Here is a 25,784-nt window from a genome sequence, read left to right as displayed (position 1 = left end):
GTGGCAGTCAAATGGCAGCGGTGCAGCTGAGCATCAGATGGAGGCAGTCCCCGGTTTAATTACACTTAACCCTCACCATGACACCATGCGATGTCGCCATGACACACCGATGCCAGTGACAAGCATGTGCCCGGGCTTGATGTGCAACTTAACTCCTCATTTTGCATGTCCTGGGTCGTAACATCAGGTTGATTTTGCACAATTGTTTTTTTTAAAAATTTTTTTTTTTTTATTATTATGGTTAGAATTGTCTGTTCTAGAGGCCGAACGGGCTGGCCCTCCGGCCTGGCCGGACGCCCATTTTTGGAGCGGGGGTTGAGGGGTGACAAATTTTAAAAGAGGGATTGATTAACAAATGCCGGAGATGGATTTTAGTCCGGCCCACGAATCGGCCCTCGTGTGTGTGACACTCACAAAATGGGCAAACGACAAAAATTGCCTCCAAACGCGTCAAAAGCGCCACTACCAACGTTTGTGTATGAACAGACGTGAGACAGCCGTGTGCGTTCAAGCATGCCTGTATTTCCTTATTCTGACGTCACGTAACCCGTGCCTCCCACCTGCTACGAGGGCATACCATTACAAAAGGGGGGGGGCATACCACAATCGCTATAACTCCAACAGTGGGCACATTTGTGGAGAGGAAGAAAGAAGAAGGAGATGAGGAAGGAGACCAATAAGACCATAATAAGGCCATAATAAAGTAAGCAAATTTGAAAAGCAGTCGAGGTTGAAAGGGTACCAAAATAACGGCCGGTGGGCAGTGACTGACTGGCAAAAAAGTGTCAAGTGCCCAGCTCTGCCGTTATGAAATTATTTGGAATTCACCTTAGTTTCATCTATAATTGAAACTAATGCAGTCGTAAAATCAAACTGCTATATAATATGTATGAAAAAAAACAACTTCTGGGCCATGAATATAACGCAGTTAGATGAAATCAGTAAGTACGGCTCTAACTGATTTTTGTGTGATGACATATTCATACGCCGTAACACAAACGAGTTCATTTTATGTTGCTCCTGACCTTGAAATGCCCAACGTTTGTACCGTTTTAAACAAAGAGTTCACTGTACAAATTGTATGCGCTTAAAGATGAAAAGGAAAGGAACAAAAAAAAAATCTGAATCTGGTTGAAACAACCTCATTTAAAATGTACAGATTCGATCGCCTCGCTATTCGCTTTTGTCTTAGCAGAGATCTGTGCTCAGGTTCTGGTCTGTCCCATTTGCACACTTGATTTGGCATTATTTTCCTCTGACAATTACAGGTTGGCAAGCCTTAATTTAAAAAGATGGGGATTATTCCATTTGGAACTGCAGCACCTAATCTAAATTAATTGGCAATACAAGCAACCCAGGCAATTTCAACTCTTGCTCCTACCCTCCAGCCGCGCCTCAACTGTCACTACCCCCAGGTCTTCCAGATGCTCCACCTGACAGTTGAGACAGGCAGGGAGGGGAGCAAGCGACAAAAAAACAGGCAAGAGCTGTAATCAGGAAGGTGATGAGGTATTTCTGCACTACATAGACTGGGAAGGAAGAAAATCCATTTCAACGAGAGGCGGGTAAAGACTATAGGTAGTAATAAGGTCGCTTGGAGACGGAGACAACAGTTCAGGGAACGGAGATGAGTACAGCTGAGACATTGGGAAAAGAACAAGACAAGACACCTCTGCCAAGTCTTTACCATTTGTAACCTTTGACATCTCAAGACATTTTTACATGTTGTGACCTTATCCACACAATTCTACTCCTCGCGTCCTTTTAGTCTGTATACGTCCCGCATTGGTACAACTAATTACAACTTGATCCGGGCAGATACAGTTTAAATTTGACAGATCAGATTTTTGCCCCTGATAAGTGACAGAAATGAGCAGAGCTTACACATTGTATAAAATCAGGGTTGACATCTGATAAACTGTAGACAGGAGATTTCAAACCATGGTATAACTCCTGTGAGAGAACACGGGAACTGCAAACATGTCAAAAAGAAGAGCGAGAAGGAGCTCATGGATTGGGGTGTGAAGGACAATCAGAGAGACAGCCATGAGCTTTCACACGTCTGGTCTTTTGCCAGCTCTTTTTTGCCTTATCAGGCTTGTCCAGACATGGGCTGAAAACATGTACCCACAATGCACTGGAGCTCTCGTCCATCTGCTTATGCACATCCCCGAACCCCCTTTTCCGTCCGCTCGGAGGTCAGCTTCAGCCCGTGGTGAAGTCCGCATTGGATGTCTGTTTATAGAAAAAAACAGCAATGACTCACACGTATTGTATTTGTATTTTTTTTTTCTCTGTAATTTGTAAAAGGTCGTAACATCCACTTATGAATTAAAAATAGACACACATAATTGCGATTACCTCGGTTTATACACGCTATTGTTGTTGACACGTGGACTTTCAAAGGATAATGTGGATATTAAAGAAGTCTTATGAAGTCTTATAAAATTAGATTAGCATAAATGTGAAATATGACCTGTACTTTGCGCTCTGCTCTCTTCTATGTTGGAACAACAAATCAATTCATTTTGCCCAGTTGAAGTTAGATATTCGGAAAAAAAACAATTCTTTGGTTGTGCATTGGCTCTAAAAGTCTTTTGTTGCCACCACGGGATGCTGCGCCTCATACATTGCAAATAACTGCTATTACGTCATGATCATTTGTGTGTATTGTCAGTGCAGCCTATACTGCCAGACTTTTTCTCATGCAGTCCAAAAAGTGCATTCTACGTCATTGGCCTATCAAGTAAGAACATTTTCACATTATAATGACATAAAAACTCCTTATACTTATCACGATCTTTGAACCATGTTGAGAGCTTAAGTACTTTTAAATGCTGTCATGTGCACATTTTTTCTTTTTTTTTTTGCCGCGGGTGCGGCTGATTAAAATAAGGATCATTTGTAAAGTCCTAAATAATTCCACTCTTTTCTGGTCACCATTACAGTGGTGCCAAATTACACAGCATCATATTGAGGTGTTTCGACCTTTTTGCCCCTGTCATGCAACTAAATGCATTTTAAACTGCTCTCACAATGATGGAGTGCTAGTCTAGACCATTACCGATCGCTCAGACAATTAAAACACATTTAATATAGATCGTTTGATCTCATTAGACGTGCAGGTTGTGGCAGAGTGGAATCGTTGTCCTTCCCTAAACGTTGACCCCTGTTGAATTATTGAGCTGAGCTGATGGACGTTACACCTACCACAGGCATTGTGCACTGACAAGTAATTTGCAGCCAATTGTCCGATTCGATTTGCATTTACAGGCTATTCAGGTGAAGGTTTTTTTTTTTTGTCGCAGGTCACATGTGATGACATCTTTGTGGCACGTGCGTGTTCATCAACCTCCCATTTAAAGTGTGATCTGTCACTGATGGACATTGATGAGGTGCTTGATGAAATTGCAGAGACGTTTCCACAGCCAAAGGCCTTAAAGCAGACAGTGTGGTGTTTTTCTTTTTCTTTCTTTCTTTTTTTCTTTTAAGTTGAGAGAGAGAGAGAAAGAGATGGGGAGAGAGAGAGCATTTCACAACGGCTGCAGCTCTAACAAAGCACTTTACGAACAGTCGGGCATAAAATAGCAATAATACAACAACAGTAAATTAAAACACAAATATACGATACTAACACATACACAGCAGATCAGTGACAGGAGATGTCATTCTTTGTTTTTAAGTAAAGTCAAGTTTAGCACAGGCTCCTTAAACTTTTTACATAAAGTGCTGCTGAAAACATGATATTTAGCTCTCTGAGTTCTATACCTGTATAACGAATAAAAAAAAAAAAAAAATTAAAATTAGTTGACTTAATTATTCATCAAAGTCTATAATTGTAGTGGTAGCACCACTGACTGGCAAAAAGAAATGTTCAATTTGTTGATATTTTCTTCCGAGCGGGTAAACTACCTATTTGCAAAGAAGAGTGTTTCGGCCTTTATTATGTTAAACATAAACTTTGTGAGTTGTCAAACAGTGCTGATTTTTAGGGTCTAATCATGCATGGAAGAAAAAACTCGTGAAACTTTGCACAAACATCAGGCCTGGCAAAAACATATATTTTAGAGATTTCAGTAAATTACAAATTTTGGTCAAATGATTCTTGGCTGTAGATTCTTGGGGGTTTAAGCTGAAAAGTTATTGAAAGCGTTTTATTTCTTTGCACACTAATGCGTGGTGATGCACTTTTTGTAAAGAACGTTTATTGCGTCTAAACCAGGGCGAAAACATGCGAAAGTTTGCACACACATCACCCCTTGCAAAGACTTTAATATTTTGGAGGGTTTTTGTCCTATGTGTTAGTACCCCAAGGTGCCAGTACCCCAACATGGCCAAGGTTGTGAGGGCCCTTTATAGCCGCTCGCAGCTCTTGTTAGTATTATGGTTAGCCAGTGGAACATCATTTATGGAGGTCTACATTTGATAGGTTCCCGTAATTCTATTTACATACTTAATTTGCAATGCCAGATACAATAAGATTAAACGATAAATGGAATGAGACAGATTTATTGATTGAATTCAGGGTGACTGGGGGCCAAACCATTGCTAGTGTACTGATTGACATAACTACCTTTCCTACAGCTGGTGTGCGATCAATTTCAATCAAACCGCCCTCTGATCGCCTATCGACCAGTTCATGGTGTAGTCTAAGTCAGCTGGGATAGACTCCATCCTTGGTTGAGAACTTGAATAGAAAATGTATGATGGGAGAATTCTGCTATTTGTTGGACGAGCAATTTCTCCAGAGTACTGCTATTCTCCCATATTAAATTTTTTTTATACAGCCTGAAGTGAGAGAAATGACGTGGGAAGTATTGAGTGGGTGAGAACTTAATACAGTAGTTAAATTGATAATGAAAAGTTGTCTAAAAAATAACAAGAATGTTTGTGTGCATGGCGGCACGGCGGTTGACTGGTTAGCACGATGGCCTCAAAGTGCAGAGGTCGTGGGTTCGATTCCGGCTCCGGCCTTCCAGTGTGGAGTTTGCCTGCGTGGGTTTCCTCCGGGTACTCCGGTTTCCTCCCACATTCCAAAGACATGCATGATAGGTTGATTGGACACTCTAAATTGCCCCTAGGTGTGATTGTGAGCGCGGATGGTTGTTTGTCTTTGTGTGCCCTGCGATTGGCTGGCAACCAGTTCAGGGTGTCCCCCGCCTACTACCCGAAGACAGCTGGGATAGGCTCCAGCACCCCCCGCGACCCTTGTGAGGAGAAGCGGTACAGAAGATGGATGGATGGATGTTTGTGTGCAGTTGTGTTCAAGTGTTTTCAAGTTGAGTGGTCCTTGGTCGTGGAATAATGAAGCTCAGTTGGCAGCCAAGTTAATGCCATTGACAAAATTTAAATATTAGGGTTCCCAAAAGATAAAGCTCCAATGCTTAATTATAGATTCAGGTTGTAAAATTAGCCTGCTGTTGGATGCAGATAAGACAGTAAAGAAAGTAGAATGGAAATGTGGCAATGTTGAGTGTTTGTGCGTGTGTGTGTTTTTATGCATGATTGGGGCCTCGCTGATTCTTATAGTCTCATTATGTAGGTAATGGTCCTGTCCTCAGTACATTTCCTTTGGCAAAGTGCTCACTTGACACCATTGATCTGTTCAATCACTTGCACGCCAATACTTTACAAGCCCTGAAATAGAATGGTAGATAGAAACAAATGTTTGCTGTTGCCTGAAGTGACGAGAATTGAAAATACTCTAGTTTGAAAAGGCAAGTGATATTTTGAATACAGGCGGAATATTTTGATACCCAGTGCAACCTCGGAGAGTGAATGCAATCTGTTCCACCACGCTGAAATAATAGAAATGTCAAAATATGGTCCGGGTTACATTTCCACTTTGCTAAAACATTTATAAACTATTAAATACAAAAATAAGGTAAGCCTAGTCCAACTTACATATTAGCAGAAAGTTATTTCTAAACAAAAATATGCAAAATGGCAAAATCAGTACCTGTGTGTGTACCTGCTTTAAGTAATTGAGCAGTTGCTCTCCCTGCATCGTCGTTGTCGGGCTATTGTGGCCATCGAGAATATGGTGAGTGTCCTGAACGGCCGGTCTGTTTCCATGCCGGGCGAAGATTTTGCTTTACTGTGAATGTAAAAGGGGAAAGCGATTTTAGTATTTTGAGCTTTGGTCACTTTGAAGACTATTATTCCAAATAAGATTGTACAGCATGTAGTGCATCATTGTTCCAACTTCATAGTCTAAGAGTGCATATCAAAGTACAAATTCAAAATGTCTGAATTGTAAAGCTGCCTTGTCGGCACACTAATTAGCAACCGTTTGTGTTTTTTCACTGCGGGACATTTTTCTTGCTGAAGTAATGATGTGTATATACAAAGCATTTAATGTATCATCCACACTTCCTCTTTGTCTAGTTAGAGGGGAGGACGCAAAGCCCCACTGAGAACGGACACATAGCGGAAAAACTATTCATTATCTAAGAAAGATGTTGTTTGCTAGGAAATATTTATTTCCCTGCAGAGATCAGTTCCAGGTTTGTTAAGATTGTTTGAAAGATGTGTCAAGACCAACACTGCTCCCTTTGGGTTACTCACACACAACTCACCCAACAGCACTTTTTTTTGTTTTTTTTTTCAACACGCTGACTTTGCTAGAAATAGCAACTCTTTTCACAACTCGACGAAGGTGTTTGGGGAAAAATGGTACACTATCTTTTTATGGTACTTACATAATAATTTGTCAGTGTCAGATTTGATATTTTTCATGATGTGTTCTTGGTCATCATAGTACAAAACAAGTTTTGTGTGTTTACACATTTTGTAGCCAGCATTTAAAGTGTTCTTTTTTAAATACAGTACAGTAATGTAAAAAAATTAATCACTGCCTTTTTCAATTATACATCATTATATTCATTCTTTTTCATATACAGACGTGGCTTCAAACACACGTTTATTTCATTCTGTGACCGTGCTCGTAACTCGAACAACTCAGCTCTCAAATCATCTTTCCCCATTCAAATGAATGGAAAATGTTAGGATTGGCGGGTGGAGGTAGAGGAGGACCCAAATGCAGGGAAGCCAGGCAAGGGTAACTTAAAGGGAATTTAATTAATGAAATAATAGGGCAAACAAGGTACTAGGAGAAACAAACGTATCAAAGTGCAAAATAACGAAGACGAACAAAACGTGACTAGGAAACCGGGACAGGAATCAGGGATAAGCAACAGTGACAACTAACCATGAGCTATGAGCGTGACCTAAGAACAAAGCGCAACAGTGACATCCAAAAAGGGCAATGCACCAACGGCGAGTAGTCAGCGCGGGGCGTTTAAATAGTGAATTAATCTAGGAGTCAACGAGTAACAGGTGCGTGGCTGGTGGGGCGCGTCTCTCCAGCCAACACGACACGACAGGACACGCGCTGGGAAGGAAACGCCCTCCCACGCCAGTTGAGCAAACGTAAACAAAACATGACATGACGGAAACGGACCATGACAGAAAAGCCATTATTCCGTTTCAAACCCCAGAAGAGCTTCACAGCTGACTCAGTAAGGTGCAGTGATATTAGTCATTTTTCACTAATGTTAAGGAATATTCCTTTGAGTATTGTTATATTGTCTGCCTATATGTTTTGCTCCACCATTTGTGTTCAATTAATCATTGTGTTGTGGGTTAAGAGTGCAGCACTGATGTTATTTGAGAGCCATTTACGGCGTTTTGCCTTTTTTTTTTTAAATGGAGTTTATTAAGGCAGAGCTATGGTGGTCAGTTTTAATATGTCATATAATTCTCTTTGTTTTATGACTAATTGACAGTAAACCTAACTGGGCGTCTTTTTTTAAGTCTTGCTCACTTATCTGCTGCTGCTTGTTGCCAAAAGCCTTGAGTTGAGTTCACTGCCACCATACAGCACTGGTAGGGGAAACTTTTGCTCGCAAGTCAAAGCAAACAAAAAAAAAATGTTTTAAATCATCATTGCAAGATGGCCTTATCAAAGATCTCAGTTTTGGCGATGTAAGTAAGTACTTGTGCTCATACTTGGTCTGACGAATAAACATGCTAAAATGACAATTTCAGACAGTGTCACTCAAAACTGAGCATTATTACTTTTTGTGATGGTGGAATTTCTGATGCAACTTAGCAGCGTGACAAGCACATGCATCATTTAGCATTTCTGCATGCATGTATAATACATACATGTGTTACATGATATGTCCTCATTACCCGACCTTGCTCATGGTTAGACCTACTGTCTGTGCACATGCAAGGATGTCCAACAGAACAGCCACGAGAACCAAATTTACACTAGCAATGATGGTGAAGGATGCCGAGTGAAAGCAACGAGTGGACGGCGTTCGATGCGTCATTTCCCGACACAAAGTTGATGGAGTCATGAATTTGCTGAGAGGAAATGCGTGAGCGGTATCACTAGTGTCATGCTCAGCACTTTACATAATATCTCGAGTCTCACCTGACCGCGTTTAATGTTTGCATTTAATCAGGAGCCCCCAGCAGCTGAACAGCCTTCGTATCGACACGCAAACTTGCCCGCTCTCCCATTGTCATCCACGCACGCGCACGCTCACACGCTAACACACAGCTTACATGTATAATGAATCATAGTAGGATTAATGAACTCTGTTTGCAGTGCAATTAGAATTCCATCTTTGTCGTAGAGGCAGTCACAGAGAAGCCGGCGTGGCGTCTGTGTCTTTCAGTCACCTCATTTCGGTGTCAAATTGGGCTCATTTTATTTCCTTCATGTATTATGAGTCTAATTAACATGATAGCATATTGTCGTGCTTGCTGGCATTCTTGGGTTTATGAAGTGCTTCACAACCGATTCCCAATTAGTAATGGAAAGGGATTGTAGAATTTGAGGCTGAAAATGCAATTCTATTCTTATGGAAAAGTGATATTTTGTGTAAGTATCAAAAGAATTCTCTCCCAATGTTATTTCCATTAATGTCAAACATGGGCTAACATGGTACGGGCACAACTGAAAGTCACTTTGGGAACATGTGAAGGTTATACTTTGCTTTCAGGACAGATTGTGGCACTCTTGACATGATGTGACATTAGCTGCCGTGTAATGACGCGACTATTCTTGACATAGCTGAGAGGATCATAACTTTATTTGCTTTTTCGAGAGACTTGAGCTCTGACCTTAGCTGGTGAAAGGATAACACGCACACTGTGATTTAATTTTGCGGTCATGTAAAAAAAAAAAAAAAAAACACAATCTGTTTAGCTCTGTTGTTGTTCCGTGTCGTTTCAGACCACGCTGAGTCTCAGGAGCCTTTGACAGCTTTGTGCTAAAAACACCAACAAATCATTTTAATGAGACTTGTTGTCCCCCCTCCCATTTCCTCATCTGCCTGGGAGGCCGAGCTTTATGATGATTTACATGACAGGTTTGGCTCAGAGTGTGCGCAAATGCAAGAGCGCAGATTAATAGGTTCACTTATTCACATTTAAAAAAACAAAAAAAATTTACCTGCACTTCACCCAATGTATTCTAGACTGAGTTTGTAAACCTGCTAATCAGGGCTTTGTGGGATTAAGTACTTTCAAGAATAAAATTCAGCGATGCCAAATTTAAAGCAGAATCATGACAAAACATTCCATGTTTTATCCTCCACAAAGGCTTGAATACAAAAAAAAATACTAAATCTTTTGGCGCCTTAAGATTTTGTAAAGTCTTAGGTATAAATAAATTTTAATATTTTTTTTAAATGTGTTACATTTTTTGAAAGTGTTATAAAATGTTCAAATCTTTTTTCAAATGTTAAAATACAATACAACCTTATTCATATCGCGCATTTCACAACAGCTGTAGCTGTAACAAAGCACTTTCTATATGGTGTAATATGAATTAGCAGGAAATTAGAACACAAATTAAAACACATACAATAGATACCAGACGAACAGCGACAGTCTCATGTTGAGTCGAAAGCTAAAGAATAAAAAAGTGTCTTCAAACGAGCTTTTAAAATGGACAGAGATTGGGCTTGCCTAATATTTAATGGAAGCTCATTCCAGAGAGAAAGTCCGGCAACAGAAAAGGCGCGATCCCCCCAGAGGCTGCGCTTAGTCCTCTGCACCTCCAGTAGCATTTGGTACGCACACCTGAGGCAGCTGGCCGGTGCGTTGGGGTGGAGGAGCTCAGAGAGGTACGCTGGGGCAAGGCCATTTAAAGATTTGAAGAGGAACAGAAGTGGCTGAAGAGAGGCAATAATCCGCCATCAGAGCTCCAGTTAAAGTCATATAAAATAACTGACATGTTTTGTCAACCGCTGCTTTGTTGCAATCAAATTTCTTGTTACAGCAAAATGTTTTGAGTCGCTACCGGATTGCCGATTGAGACAGCAAATGTGTTTTTTTGTTTTTTTTGGTACAGCACCAAAAAAGGGTGCTGAGGCAACCAACTTTTTCAATGGCTTCCAGTGTAAAAGTTCGTGTTGAGCGCCGTGCAGTATTCGCCACTGTGGTGTACAGTGACGGTGTTAGCTGAGGCTATCAGCAGGTGCGCTAACAATGTAATGTTGATCCATATTTTGTCAGCATTTCTTTAATAAAGACATTGAAAGAGCACCAGCAGCGTTTTGCATCCTCCCTTTCTATGCCACCTTTCATGGATTCCACTTCACTATACCTAGAGGTGGTCAACTATAATCAATTAGATTATGATAATGTACATTAAAAAAATTTCGCAATGAACTGAACATATACCGCTATATCTGAAAGCGCCCATTTCGTGGGAAACAGGCTCAATCCTAAATTGAAATGTAATACTTGCTTGTGCTCACTAGCTAGATCCAGCTGCTAATAACGAACTAGGATCCCATTTCGGTGAACTCGGTCATAGAAGCATCAATCAAAGCTTGAGCTCAGCTGCGTGTTTCGGCTCTAACTTCCTCCTCATTAGAGACAGCTGAGGGGACTCAGGTGTAAAATTGACCAGGTTGCGCTAACCGCTATCCATTCCCCGTTGTAGGAGTTCTCGCAAAATGAGGCAATGCTATGCAGCAATTCAGTAACTCGCATAAGAGGCTCAGCATAATAAATTTCCAGGCCTAATTCCCTAGACGTTGAAGCAAATGCGCATCGATTCAGACGTAGCGCTTCACATCTTTTTGAAGCTGCTTTTATATTCTTTAGCAGATTACACTCTTTATTATTCTTTTACATGATTTTTCTGCTTTTTATAGTGGAAAACAAGGAATGCGAATCATTTTATTCACAGCTTAATTTTAATGTCAATTTAGTTTCTCACGAGCTAATCAATTTGAGCGTTAGTAGCAAATTGATACATATGTTGCAAACTGAAACACACCCACCCACATCCAGTACTTTGGTGATAGCTATATTATATTATACAGCGTAGGGCTGGGCGATATGACCTCAAATCCATACCGCGAGAAAATGAGCAATTTTACCTCGATAATGATAAATGCACGATAGATTCCCCCCGTGGACTAAAATCAAAATAAATGCAGGAAATGCATATTGACTGTTTTCTTTTATTGACCAACTGGTACACATTACTTTCAATGAAAAATAAAAGTACAAAAATCATTTGTATAAACATTCCAAATAGCTTGCTTTGCATGACTTGAACTATGTCACAAAGAAAAAGGGTACCTCTTGTAAAATCTTTTTCTGCAAATAGAGTGCGCCAAGATGCTCTCATGATGTCAATAATGCCAAACAAAAAAATGATAAATAAAATGAAAGAAAATGTCAATGCAAGACAAATAAACAAGTGTGCATCATCGTGAAAATGTGCCGTCTGGAGTACTCTGGTGCGCAGTCGCCACTTGTCATCTATGTAATGTACAGTCAGGCTCAATCAGGGATCCATGTTGCGACCCGACCACAAGTCGGATGTAGATGCAAAATGCTTGACATGTCTAAGCTCCTGTCCCGATGTTGTCCATATCGGGAAATACGGCTTTCATGAAGCGTTTAAATCCTGTGCGCGCCACTGTAACTAGAGGAGCTTTCTCTTTAGCTATGTGCTAGGCTATCGCGTCCACCTCTGAGACGTTCTCTCGTATGGTGTCGCCTCCGTTAATGGGCTGTTGTCACTTGTCCAACCTTGCTTCTCACTTTGAACTTTCAGCACAGCATGGTTGTGTTGTGGGTGGTCAAAAAGCTTCTGGATTTGAATCGCCAGCTACGACAGCGACGTCTGTTTTCTTTCTCGATCAGACGGGTGGAGTCACGTGACTAGAGGCGCTGTAGCGGTCTTAAAGGGGCATGAACATTGCCGCAGACAGAAAAGGCTTTTCTTTTTTTTTTTAAACACAGAATTTACCGACATGGGCAAAATGATTTCGGTCATAGTAATAAATTTCGGTAACGGTAAATTTTCGGTTTATCGCCCAGCCCTAATGTCCAAAAGGTCACTTGATACACTAATTAAACTTCTACATTTTGTTTCAGGTGTCATTATAAGACAATTGTAACAATTAGTATTTGACAACTTAGAATTTGCACTTTTTCTGAACATACGACTTCATGTTGTACGACATGTTTCACAAGTATTGTGGTGACTATAAATCTCGAACTGGAGCTGAACTCCTGCTGGGGAGCGATAAACAACTTGCCGGGTCGCGGTCTTGCAACGGTGCTCCAATGTCAATTGCCAGCCACGGGCAAGGGAATGAGATGCTCACGGGAATTGCAAAGCCCAAGCTATCCATTGCGGATGGCCTCACATTGTGTTGAATGACACCTTCAACGAAATCGAAGAAAGGAAATGTATAGTGACTTTTAGAACACCTTGTAATAAACCAAAAGCAAACAACAGTACAGACTTAACAAGTATTAACACCATGAGGCAGATGTGGCGGCTTTTTACTCTTTTAAACAGCAGTTAGCAGGGGTGTACTTTTTAATCCATCGAGTTGACCTTATTAAGGTAACACAGACAAGGTATTCCCTTAAACAATTTTACACTTCATTAAGTTTCAAAGCAGAGTTCCTAGAGAGCTGTTTGACTCCCACAAGCAGCGACTTCCTTTTTTCTATAGGTTTCACCGAGAGGCTGACAAACAGGAATGTTATTGAAGCTGTAGCCTTTTGATTTTGTGGCTGTCTTGTAGAATCTTCACGACACTGCAACACTCTACTGTTGCTGTCCCTTCTATCTCAGATCAGTTCACACTTTCTTGTTTCCTATACTTTTTTTTACTGTACATGTTCGCACCAGAATTTCATTACACGTTTGTACCGTTGCACATTTTATTTGGTATTCGGGTTGTTTTCCGGCAACGTAGCGACACTGCGTTTGTGTGATCTCTAATCACAGTGATGCCTTCCTCAGGTCTTGTTGTTTTACATCCCACAAATGGGGTGGAAATGATCTACTAAAATATATTGTTTTTTATTTATGAAACCAAGATTTTTAGTTAAGCCCAGAACCCATCAGTGTTACCATTTTTATCCCATAATGTTAAATTCTCATTTAAATTTGAAGACAACCCCTAAAATGTATTTACAAGAATATGTTCTACGCACTAGTCTAAACATGGTGTTGCAGGATACTGAAAAAGGCCAACCCCTTGCAAAAGTAAGATTTTCAAAAAGGATTAAGCATTTAAATACAAATGTTAAATGAGTGGCAATCCCAAATGCCAACCCCAAATATTGTATGTTCATCTCTGGTGACTGAGCCTGACGGGAGAAGCTGGTAAATACTGAATCCTCTAGAGCCAGACATGGCCTTGACAAACACTGAACTCCATCAAAGTGAAATTGTGTTGTTTTGTGCCATACGGAATTATCCCAAAATGCAGCATCTTATTCTATCCTTATTTACTCCAAAATTAGTTGTTTTTTTTCCAATTCACAGTCAGCGAATGTCGGTTCTACAAATATGCAGAAGTCATACAAGAGAATAACAAGGCGTGTGAAACTAAGACGACACCCGCTGACTGAGACTAAATAACATGAAAAGATCATCCGTCCATCATTAGTATCAATCTTTTGCAAGAATCACTGTGACGTTAAATGTCTTAACCTTTAATTTATTGCTCTCATTGTTGTTTAATGGAGGTAAATGTGAAGTGTCAGAACAGCTGGCTATGCTGCCCGACTTTTCCAATAACACCTGACATTTGTAATAATTTTTAACCGACAGAAGAATAGATAAAAAGTCGCGCCAATCAATCTTGCTGTTTACTCTCTTCACATACAAATTGTATCACGATTATATGGAATTAGGGCTCTAGCAGCAGACGATGCAGAGGCCTTCTTGGAATGGCTGTTAATATTATTTCTCCTTTTTAGGGCCTTTGGCAAGCCCTAAAATGTTTGCATGTGTTTGTATCCAGGTGATAATGTGACCCCCAATACTCCTAAATCACCCAGTAGGCCACCTGGAAAGTTTGGGGAAAAAAGCCCCCAATCCCAGCTTAACCAGTCAACAAGAAATCAGGTACAAGAAGGAGCCAGATGGGCGATGCTCAATTGTGAGGCTTTTGTTTTTATAGTCTCCGTCCACTTATGTTAGCACAACTTAGCATCATAGTTTTATTTTCTTCATGAGGATTTTCCATGAAATTTATTTTTTAGTCATTGTATTGGCTTCCTCACTTGTTAGTTATCCATTCATTCTTACACAAAAACTACAAAGCACTTTTCCACACCGTGATGCATGGACAAGACAGAATTGGTACAGATTTTGATGCACGAGTCTGCTTGCATTGGGGCAAAGTGTTGCAGTGACCCAGCATACCTAGCAGATGGCATTGTGGGGCGGGAGATGAAAAGCTTACGCTTCCTGCATTCCCGGCACCTACACAATTAGAGTCGAACTATATTTGATGGCATTTTAGGCAGTCTGACTGCCGAGACTACCCAGGGAAGGAATCTGCTCTCTGGAACTTACCAGCAACACCCATGATGATTCACGCGCTATGCGCCTCATTGGGGCAGTCAGACTGAGTTCAGTGACATTGACCACAGGGTGAAGGTAAATGGCATTTGGGCTTCCGCTTGTACGACCCTTTTTCTACTTGTAAGATACTCAAAGTGCTTCAACAATGTTTCGTCATTCACCTCCTGCTGACGCTGTTTCAGGAGCAAGTGGGAGGTTTAGTATGATGCAAAGGGCCATGGTCACAATTGAACCCATGAGAGATATGTCCACCTGGGCCGTGCCACTTGGGACAAATCTAGAAAAATATGATATTATTCAATACCAGATGAGAACACTTGCCAGCTTTCGCATCTGCGGATGACACAAGATGGAGATGATGATTGTTTGTTTTTATGTGTATCTTAAAAAGAAGCCATTTATCCGCCATTCATTTCAAAACACAACACCCTTTCGTTCCTTTCCGCATGTGCATCTCTTTCAGTTGCCGCTTGTCTTTGATCACAACTGAATTTATTATGAGTCATCCATTAAACAACAACCGAAAGAAAACAAGAATGTGAGGAGAAATCAAAAGGATGGCATCGCGTCAGATTCAGCACACCACCACCGCTGTGCTGGTTAAAAATGGTCAAAATTTACCATCCGCCTTGCACTCTTGACCCAAGAAGTCTTCCTTCCCTTCTAATATTGATGGCAGGGAGGAGATGTCACACAGAGTCAGGTGGTTTTGCTCTGTGGTACAGAAGAGTCTGTCAGCTCTTTTTTTTTTTTTTTTTACACTCTGCTGGATGTCGCTTCTTTCTTAACTCTCTTTCCCACATACGCACTCCAAAATCCCTATGGGCTCTAGCGCAGAGGGCGCATAAGAGGCAATTTCACAGCACTTGGCCTGAACCACCTCATACACACGCACACACGCATTGATGGAAGAAGGCTGGTACAAAGCAAATCGCTTTGTCAATCAGGTCCGTCCTCCCTTCTCTACATATGACCTTTTCTTCTCCTGCGACACCTTAAATGCACCGGCTCCACCCCTCTGACCCTGTGCGTATGACACCCCACCGCCGCCCCTGCTCATCACCTCCTGAATGGCCACGCCAGTGTCGATTAGCCTCTGTTTGGCCAGATGCTCAACTCGGCTTAACCGAAGCCTGTGGGAACGAGAGCTGCTTATTCTGTCACTGGGAGATGAGTCCGCCGCGACGGCAGCTCAAATAAGCAAGCATTTCATGTACACACACTCATCTGCATGCGTACACAGCAAACACCCATTTAATGTATGTCGTCATTTGCAATGTGACAATGACTTTTTAGGTGTAGTCACGGAATTGTTTCTGCTAAGATCAGTGTACAATATTTGCATATGTAAGGGCGGGGCTAAAATGTACTCAACTGCAGAGGCTACCATGTGACTTTCGTGTAATTAATTGAGCTAAGCAAAATATTAGACGCATGCTCTCATTATGATGCAGTCAAATTCTACACCTCTGCAAAGTAAAAGTACCACAATAAATTGTTAAATTAATATTTCTCTGATAGTCTCAATCATAACAGAACATTATTATTTGAACCCGATCAATATGACTTTATTGAGACGAATTCCAATATTTGGCAAAATTAAAATAAATTAAAAATGATATTTATTTTTCGGTCCCATAAAGCTTACAGAAATAAAAGATTTGAATTGCAGGCAGTGTCAATACTGTGTCCTTTAATATTTGTAACTTTATAGCAGATAAGATCTTTTTTTTTATTTAAAAAAAGCAATCATCAGCCAATGAAATCGGTCGGTCGATTAATAGATTTGGTCATTGTGTAATTGGTCAGAATAATTTTGCGGATGGTCGTTGTATTTGTAATATAGTGGCTGAACGCACTCCTCTTAATCGAAAGGACTTTGAATGATGGCAGCTGTGTGCTGACGCTCTTGTAACATGAATTTGAATGTATTGTATATTATATACATATTATATATTATTGTATATTTATATATATGTATATTATTAGCACGACCACTTCCCTACTTATAACAGAATGTGCAAACCTCATAATCACTGTTGTTTATTTTTACTTCCTCCCCTTGGAAGAAAAAAAAAAAAAGCACACAGTTTCTACCCGTATTTAGTCATGCAAATATACAAATGAATCTGAAAGGTCACATTAAAGTTAGTTCATATTGCTAAAAAAGTTTTGCAGAAGCTTTTATTATTTTATTATTATTATTTTAAATTATTACACAGATTTGTTGCTTTTTAGTTTAAAACATTTTTTTTAATCGAAGCCACATATGTTTTTTTTTTCACTTTTATTTTGTGTAAAATGGTCTCTGTAAATATAAAAGTAATTCAACAAATTGCCATTACCTTTTCAACACCTTGCTCCCAAAGGATCCCTGATTCAGTGCATTAGGACCTTCACGAACTTTCTCATAATTTTTCTCGGCTCTCTTGTATTTGTCCTCCTTGGAACAATCCCTCTGTAAAAAACGGTCTGTTCATCCCCTCGTTAACTTTAATTCTCCCCCTACAATAAAGTGTCCATGCTTCTTGTTAGCTGACATTAGATTGTTGGTTGGTTTACTTTCTGTTTAATCTGCAACATAAAGTCCGTTTTACAGACACAATGTCTGCTGTGTGGTAGCGATGTCTACCGGCACATATGGTAGAATCGGGTAAAAGTAAGAATAATGAAATAAAAGTAATTATTGCCATCCTGTGGAACAAATTTCCCTGAGGGAAGAAAATGAGGCAACTATTTAAGTTGTGATCTTTTATGTGGAAGACACACACATCAATCAGTTAGCATCTGTTTAGAGATTTTTTTTGTTAAAGTTCAATTACAATTATCTGTTGATCGTTCACAGCAAAAAAAATACAAGTTTTTTTCCCCAGTTTTCTTTGAATACATTTTACTCATTTCAATCATTTGTTTCGCTTAAAATTATCAGGACTTGTCTTAGGCTGTCTCTCATCTTGTCTGCGCTAGGCTGAGATTTGCAATTACTTTTGGGAAACGCACTATGGGTCTTTTGAATGGAGAATGTATTCACCTAAAAATACTGATTTGATTCGATTTTGCATTCATGTGAGGATGACTGGGTGTACTATTTTTTTTAAATTTATTTATTAGGAAACATAAGGAACACATAATTTGTACAACCTGCAATCTGACACAATTAACGTCAGAAAAATTGTGAGAAAAAAAGTGAGTCCAACCTGTCATGTCAGAAAATCAGATAATCACCTCAAATATTCTTTCAAGGTCATTCAGTGGAGGGCTCACATAGATTATCAGCAAATGATGTGGCACTCATTGTAGTCATTCGCCAACTTTTCTTTTTCCATCTCAGGATCCAGATACTGATCAGATCGTCTCCACCCCTTCCAGTCTGCTCTTAACATGGAATAGCCAATGGGGATAAACAGTCTGGAAAAGCAATGAACCTCAAAAGATGTGTCGCAGAACTGGCACCGTCTTATTTGAGTGCTTATCTTGTGAGCAAAACGTTTAGTGCTCGCTTTTGATTGACAGTCGTGGACGTATTAATGAATTGTACTTTCAATCTGCATCATCGCCAGTGCTCTGTGATTAATATCGTGACTTTCCTGGATTGCATTATAAAACAGCAGTCAGTAATATGCAGGACAAACTAGAATCAAATGGGTCTTTAATAGTCGGTCAGATGTGGAAATGTGTATTCTTACTGGAGCAGCTGCGTGTGTGGGTGTGTGTGTGTTTACTACATTTTGTTCCAGGACACACGCAAACATGCTTGTCATCTGCATCTAAACTTGTGTGTGTACCAGTGAATGCTAGTTTGTTTGCGCAAGTGCGTTCTTCTCCCCTTGCCATGTTCAACTGCAATGACTGAGTTCTCAATGTCAGCCGTGAATTCAGGTCATGGAACCGTTCTAGGTTATTACGGGTCAGGATCAGAATATGAGTCATTGTCAATGCTGTTTACCAAATACAACAAAATGCCCCGACTGGGTAGCTCTTGAAGGTTATTGCGCATGATATCTCCAACTGATACGGTTGCATGCGGAGTGTGCAGTTGTGTGTAGAATAATAGTGCTTTCAGTGCGTTTACAAAAAGGAGTCGAGCTCAAAATAGCTTTTATTTGCAGACACGCAAATGCACTGAGAACACTGACTGTGTATGTTTAAAAAATAATGGAACATCACAAATGTTACCCCTGTACAAAAAGTAAAGAAAATTCATATTAGGCCGTTGACCAATACAGTATAGGCACGAAAATGTTTTTAAAATTTGCTTTCCTAAGAATCACTAATAGTAATTTGTATAACCACACTTTTTGAGAACTGCTTAAGATCTGTGTCGCACAGTCAACTAAATTCTGGAACATGTCAACTGCTTTTCCATCTTGTGTTCATTTGACTGCATTGATCTGTATTCCATAAATACAACTGTGTTCCACAATTCATACCTTTATTTTGATGTTTTGATTTGGAATAGAATGCGCAGTGTTCCCAATGCATTGAAGGAAACCCTTTGGCGGGTTTCAGCTTTATCCTTTTTAACACATTGCTATTTTTTGTAACGCAACTGCAAACTGCGTGCTTCTCACAAGTGTAATGTTATAGTAAGCGGGGAGGGACAATAATGAAGAGAAGCAGCGGAGTGTGTCAGAGATGTCGGGTGAACAGGCCTCGACGGATATGAATTACAAACTTGCGAGAGGTTCACGTCAGTTCAGTTCTGGAAGTGTACGTTGGAGAGCAATGGAACAACAAACCAGTGTGTGTTCTCCTTCAAGCTAGGTTGACTCTTTTCCAAGTTTTCCTTGTTTAAGGCTTAATTTACACTTCAAGTGCTGGAACGAGGTTACTTGTTAATCCAATAACCGCATAGCTATTTTAGCAAAGAAGCTTGAAAGTCAAATCAGGAAAAAAAAGGCATGAAAACAACAATGTCCGGTTGAGGAATGAGGCAACTGGTGAGCAGACACAAAAGCTAAAAAAATAACAAAACAATTCATAAAACACATTCCCAGGAGGTGATAATCACAGTTGCGCCACAATAATGCCGAAAGGTCATACCCAGTAAAGTGCATCATAAACTCACTAAGTGCTTCATTTGACTGATTTAAACCGTTATGTTTGTGTGGAAGCAAAATGTGATATATTGTCCCAAATAAACACAAGGCATTCAATGTCACATTTTAAAGAAATGTATTGCCGTCAAGCTTGCGTGAATGCTGAAAACTTGGAAAACTTTGCTTTTACTCTTCATGCCCTCTATTACTACGGTCCAATTCAAGAGCTACATAAAAAAATGATCTTTACTTCTTTGTAAAAGAAATCATCTGTGCACATTACTATAAAAATACACACCAGGTTAGAAAGACTGACATTGACGAGATCGACCCGTGACAGACTCAGCCAGTTGAACTGTTTGGCGCTCGGGGTGGGGAGGAGACTGATCACTTTGGCAACGGTTAAGGGCTGGCTCAGTGTGCATCCTCAGCACCGTGAACATGCACACTAATACACTCATTATGGCTTCGGGCAAGAATCATGCATCAAAATACTACCTGCAGTCTGCTTTATGAGGGGAAGCCCACAAGAATGCAGCCCGCCACAAAATTCAGGTGAGTGGGTAAAATGGCACTGATCACACAAAGATTGACTTGCTTTTTGTCCATAAGGTTGAGCGAAATCTTTTGTTGATGAGTGTCTATTCAGCACATTATTTTTGTTTCGCATCTGAGGAATTTTCGTTGGCGTGAATCTCAAGGAATGACATGCATTAATCTGTCGAAAGGTTTTTTTTGAGGCCTGTGTTATTTAACCAATGACAGAAAAGCACTAAAGCTCCTTATATTTTTCCTTCAGTTATATCCATAGTTGGGTGTTTGCTCTGCCTTATTGATAGATGCGGCAAAGGATAGAAATATCATTTATTCATCTTCAGGGCAAATTCACTATAGTGGTCTCCATAACGGAAACAACACAAGGCAAAGCAGGCATGCCAAATTAGTCATGATATTAAAGGTGGGCTGGTGATTGCCGGCTGCATATTGTGCAGCGCGGGCTTCGTACGTGGGATGGTTTTTACTCATTTTGCTAGCTTGTGGGTGTAATATTAGCATGATGCGACCAAAAAAAGTTTTTTTTTTTCTTTCATCTATGCTGCCCCAGTGGTTAGGGACCAATGATCTTGCTTAAACCAAGGATGCATCGATTGGATACTTGTGAAGGCATGGCCAGGTATATATCCCGAGATGCATTTTGTGCTGCTATTACCAAAATACGTCAGAGGCAAGGGGGTGGTAGTGAACAAGTATGCAGCCGTTCCAACTTTTAAAAAGAAACTTGCATTCTTAAAGGCGAAATCAAATTGAGAGTGTTCTTGACAAGAAATGTGTTCTTTGCAAGCCCACTAGTCGAAACATGGCATTCTGATTAGTGGCACATGAATTAAGCCATAAAATCTACAATTTTTTATCCATCTCATGGGTCGGCCATTTTGCCACTTGCTGTTTAACAAAAATGACATCACAGTTGCTCGGGGCTTAGTTAACGACCAATGGCACTGCTTCAGAGACCAAACCAGATGAGCCCTGATTGGTCATTATTTGAGCCCTGAGCACCTCTGATGTCAATTTAAGTCGACAGAAGTGGCAAAATGGCCGCCCCCTGAGATGGCTAAAAACGGGTGGCTTTTGCTGATTAATTCATATTCCACAAACATAATATTAATCAGAATGCCTTCTTTCGACTAGTAAAGGCACATAGAACATTTTATTGCAAAGATTTTTGGGGGCGGTTGACTTCCCCTTTAAGCCCCTAAGTGGCAAACATTCACAAAGGTTTGCAAAGGTAGCAAATGTTGCGTTCTCATCCGGGTTTTTTTCAAGGTCAAAAATGATCGTTCGATGTTCGCCAGACATTTTACAGACATTCAACTGTACTTTTCTTGTCGACGGGAAATGTCTCAAGAAAAACTACTAAAACTGTTAGCAAACGTTTTTTGCAAATGTTTGCAACCTTGAATGGACCCTGGCGTGTACACACATTTTGCTAACTTCGCCAGCTGTCGCAACTGTTTGCCCTCAAGGGAAGAGATGCTTTAGGAAGAACGTTCATGCGTCTGGTCTAAGCAGAGGCATCAAATCCAAATCCAGATCATAAAAATTGTCTTTAGCCATTGATTCTTCTACTCAAAGGGCATGTAAACGAGGTCTTGAGTAGACGCACCTGTTGCTAAAGCCAAACTGGCAGGGTTTTTACTTTCTGGACCTCTACGTCTTCGGAAAAACGTACTTGCCAAGTTCATGAGACTTTACTCTGCGTTATTCATATTGCAAAATGGACAATGTCTTCGCTATTGTCCTAACAGTTTGATTTCGACTTTAATCTTGTCTATGCGTTTACCACTGCCAACTCTAATCGGATTAGTTTGCTGGCGAATGAATTTTCAGTTTCAGTTTTTCATAGAAACAATTGCTGTCGTGACTGACTAAGTCATATGTGGTCGCAGGGTGAGATCTCGCCCTTCCAGGCCCCCTATGAGTGATGGTTCAAGTCTGGTGTTAGGGTAAGTCTGCCGACGTAGATTCGGTCCAGTCCGGTTTGTGGCGAGTTTGCGGTGGGTTTAGTGGTGCTGTGGTGTGACAGGCTCAGTGAGGCGGCTGTGTAGTGTGTTGTTGTAGCGGCGGCGCTGGTCAAAGGCTTGAACAAGCAAGTCTCCGCACTGCTGGCTGGGAGACGAGCCATCTCCGTTCTCCCAGAATGAACAGCAGGCAAGACCTTTTTTGTTGCTTTTGTATTTGGGCGTTTGCATCCTCCAAATTGTCCTTTGGACATTTCATCCTGATCTCAACACAAGCATAATGATGCAGTGCTTCTGTGTATGGCTTTTTCAATCATGGAAATATTGAGCCACAAACTTTTAGATTTTAGTAAAGTTACAATATTTTGTTTGTGGTTCTTTGGTAACCCCCCCCTCTGAAATATTACAAATATTATAGTCTCTTTTGTTTTGCATCTCAAGCAAATGACATTTAAACCGGCACGTGTAGACTTTTTTTCTTTGTAGTTTGCCAGTACACTCACCTCATAACATTTACCCCAAAACATTACGCTTATTCATTCTTGATACTTTAAGGGAATTTTTTTCACTTTTATCATGATAAAGTGGTGCTGTTAATCAGGCTCATTTTCCAATCTCTTACGTTATTCATGGATTCAGTTTGCAACCCAGTATCAAACCCTTCTTGGCCAATTATAAAAATAAATTTCCAACTTGCTTGCTTGTATCAAAGTCACCATTCCCACTAGAGAATGTTAATGGCATATAAAACGTAAGTGGAACTTAAAAGCCTAGCACACTGTGCTTTTCTTTCATACGGGGTATGATGATTCCTGCATGGATACCTCTTAGTATTTATTTATCAAGGATTTTGGGATTATATAAACAGGTGTATTTCAATTCTAATCCCGTGCCGCAGGCATTGTATGCAGAGCCAATGTGCACGTGTGCAGCAGGATAATTGGCCCATGTGTGTTACTGTCACTCAGACCTGCAAAGAACACGGCGACCACGTGCACAATTCCAGCGTGACTGCATAATGCTGGCTACTTATTTGTATGTGGTCGGCATACGTTCACATGAAGACTATTTGCATATTAATGACGTGGTACAAGAACACTCTCGCTTTTACAGCTTTCGGAGAGGTATTCCTTTAAGCATTTGTTCGGCGTTGCGGCTGGAAATTGTAAGTTATTTCGGTAACCAAAATATTACACATTATGAAGCAGTGCAGTTACTCACTGCTGCAAATTTCTTTCATATGTGGTATGATGCCTCCCTTGCATGCATAAAATATCAGTAAGCAGACACACACTTTGCTGGCTGCACATCACTTAGCAATGTGACATGGACTGACATCATTTACTGCCTCGGTGCATTTCACATCCGCTTTTCCTCTTTCTCTCATCAACTTCTCTCAGCCAGGTTTGACTCAAGTCTCCACGGGAAGCATTTGTGTCCGCCTGTTTAAATTATGTGTGAATCACTCAATTTACAGTAGTGTGGGCTTTTTCAAGTGTGTTTGTTTCTAAATCTTGTTTGGAGATGTGTGTCTCAAGAGCAATTTGCGTGTCGCCAAATTGCTTGTCTTTGAAGACAACTTGCATTTTTATGTAGAGTATGCTGTAAATAATGTCCCGCAGTATTATGGCCAATTATTCATAACAAAGTCCCATTTACCATTGCGTAAGCATTTCGCAAAAGCCATTTTCAGGTGAACTCGATTTTCTATTTTTTCTTTTTTTGTCTTTTGGACACCCGGTGCGCCATTAACCTTAATGTTCTGTTTTTGTGTCCACAGGCACAGAAATCATGGATAGAGCGAGCGTTCAGCAAGAGAGAATGTGTTCATATCATTGTGAGCGCCAAAGACCCCCATAGGTAAGGAACGTACCGAAATTCAAATGTTCATCCTGCAACAGCGGTTCCTAACGTGGGGACATTACAGATGGACTGTCTCCGAATGAATCCGAAAAAGAACATAAAAGTCGTTGAAGTGCAAGTGGTTGTTGCTTGCATCATCTTAATGACACGATTATTGCAACCCTCCTATTTGTACATGACACCAATTTAAAAGTTATCTATGATTACCATTTGAACACAAAGAAGAAATCTAGACACCAAGCCTATTATGAGTTAAGAGGCCTCCATCTGCCACATGAGGATTTCATTGATGAGTCTTCTAGCGTCAATTTGTCCTCCTCTCTGTCACACACACACACAGGCACACTCAGGCAGTGTGAAACTGTAACGATGATGACAACTAAAGTAGGAAAAAGCTGTCTCCCCCACCGGTCGAATCGCCCACAGTTGTTGTTTTACACAAGCGCAGCCTGCTCATAGCAAATTGTCCCAAACCAAATAAACATCACTGTCACCTGTGTGCTAGCCTGTATTTATGGGTTAATGCAAAGCCTCTGTGACATCAGACACATCCTTTTGCGCCATTGCACAAGTGAGAAGTAGCAGCCCCATAAGCACCTACCTCCTATGAAAAGGAATAACAGCATTTGAATGGCACAACAAAGCTCACAGTGTGGTGCTCTCACATGCTATTTATTTCCATATTATTTTCGTATATGCTCTGCTTCCTTTAACAGCATTTATTCACAACTGAAATGAAGGATGAGATGTGCTTACATGAGTCCAACTACTATGTCAATAAAATATGCTTATTCGAGATCTGCACCACAGCTGGGCTCCTTCACGAGTGCCGTCTCTTCCAAAAGCCAGCAGTGAAGCAGTTGTAAGAGGTTTCCTACGCTGTCCAAGAAAAAGTCCAATGTTGTTAGCGCCAACAATGGACCCATGTGAGCCTGACGGCCGCTGTTGAAGAACAACAGGCTCCTGAAGGCATCCACGTGCTCCAGCAGAGTGTGAAGGCATTGCTGTTATCTGTAAAAGCGGAGTTGTCAGATGAATTATCCTCAGTGTAACGAAAGAGGTGATCACTCAGACCGGAATGATAGATGGGTAGCTCAGTGCGCCCCGTTATCGTCACCGACCAACAAGCCAGGAGGAGTGTACAGATAAGGCGTACAAATCTCACTTGGCTCTCACCAGCCCAGACGAACCGGTGAACTCGGTCACGCCCTCTCAATTTCCCGACCCAGCGGCGTTGTCCTAAATCTTGATTGGAGAGATTTTGGCCTTCTGCTGGCCACGTGGAAGAAGCAACCGGGCTCGGTCCTAGGGCAGACACAGACTGATTGACCACAAGCGACTGGTACACAAAGTTTGACATTTGCATCTTGAAATGGGAATCCCTGATTCACAAATTTCAGTACTTGAGTGTTTAAGTTACTTGCAAAAATGTATTTTGAGAATTATGGTCCCTGTCTGCCCTCACATTTGATCATGATAAAGGTT

The 25,784-nt window shown here is 40.7% G+C and overlaps 1 protein-coding gene across 11 annotated transcripts in view; it reads left to right on the top strand.

Annotated features, from left to right (window-relative positions):
* The window catches only part of trpm3 (transient receptor potential cation channel, subfamily M, member 3), a 128,984-nt gene that overhangs the window by 40,415 nt on the left and 62,785 nt on the right, over positions 1 to 25,784 (top strand). For all 11 annotated transcript variants that reach the window (XM_088292446.1, XM_088292437.1, XM_088292507.1 and 8 more), the window contains exon 2: positions 24,217 to 24,296. In XM_088292446.1, coding sequence (XP_088148572.1) covers positions 24,217 to 24,296 — 80 coding nt within the window. The remainder of the gene's footprint in view (positions 1 to 24,216; positions 24,297 to 25,784) is intronic.

This window comes from Idiotropiscis lumnitzeri, chromosome 1 (assembly GCF_059441095.1).
Source record: "Idiotropiscis lumnitzeri isolate Australia: NSW breed Sydney's pygmy pipehorse chromosome 1, RoL_Ilum_1.0, whole genome shotgun sequence".
Lineage (NCBI taxonomy): Eukaryota > Metazoa > Chordata > Actinopteri > Syngnathiformes > Syngnathidae > Idiotropiscis > Idiotropiscis lumnitzeri.
The sequence above is the reverse complement of the archived record's forward strand: the minus strand, read 5'-3'. Positions and strand labels throughout refer to the sequence as shown.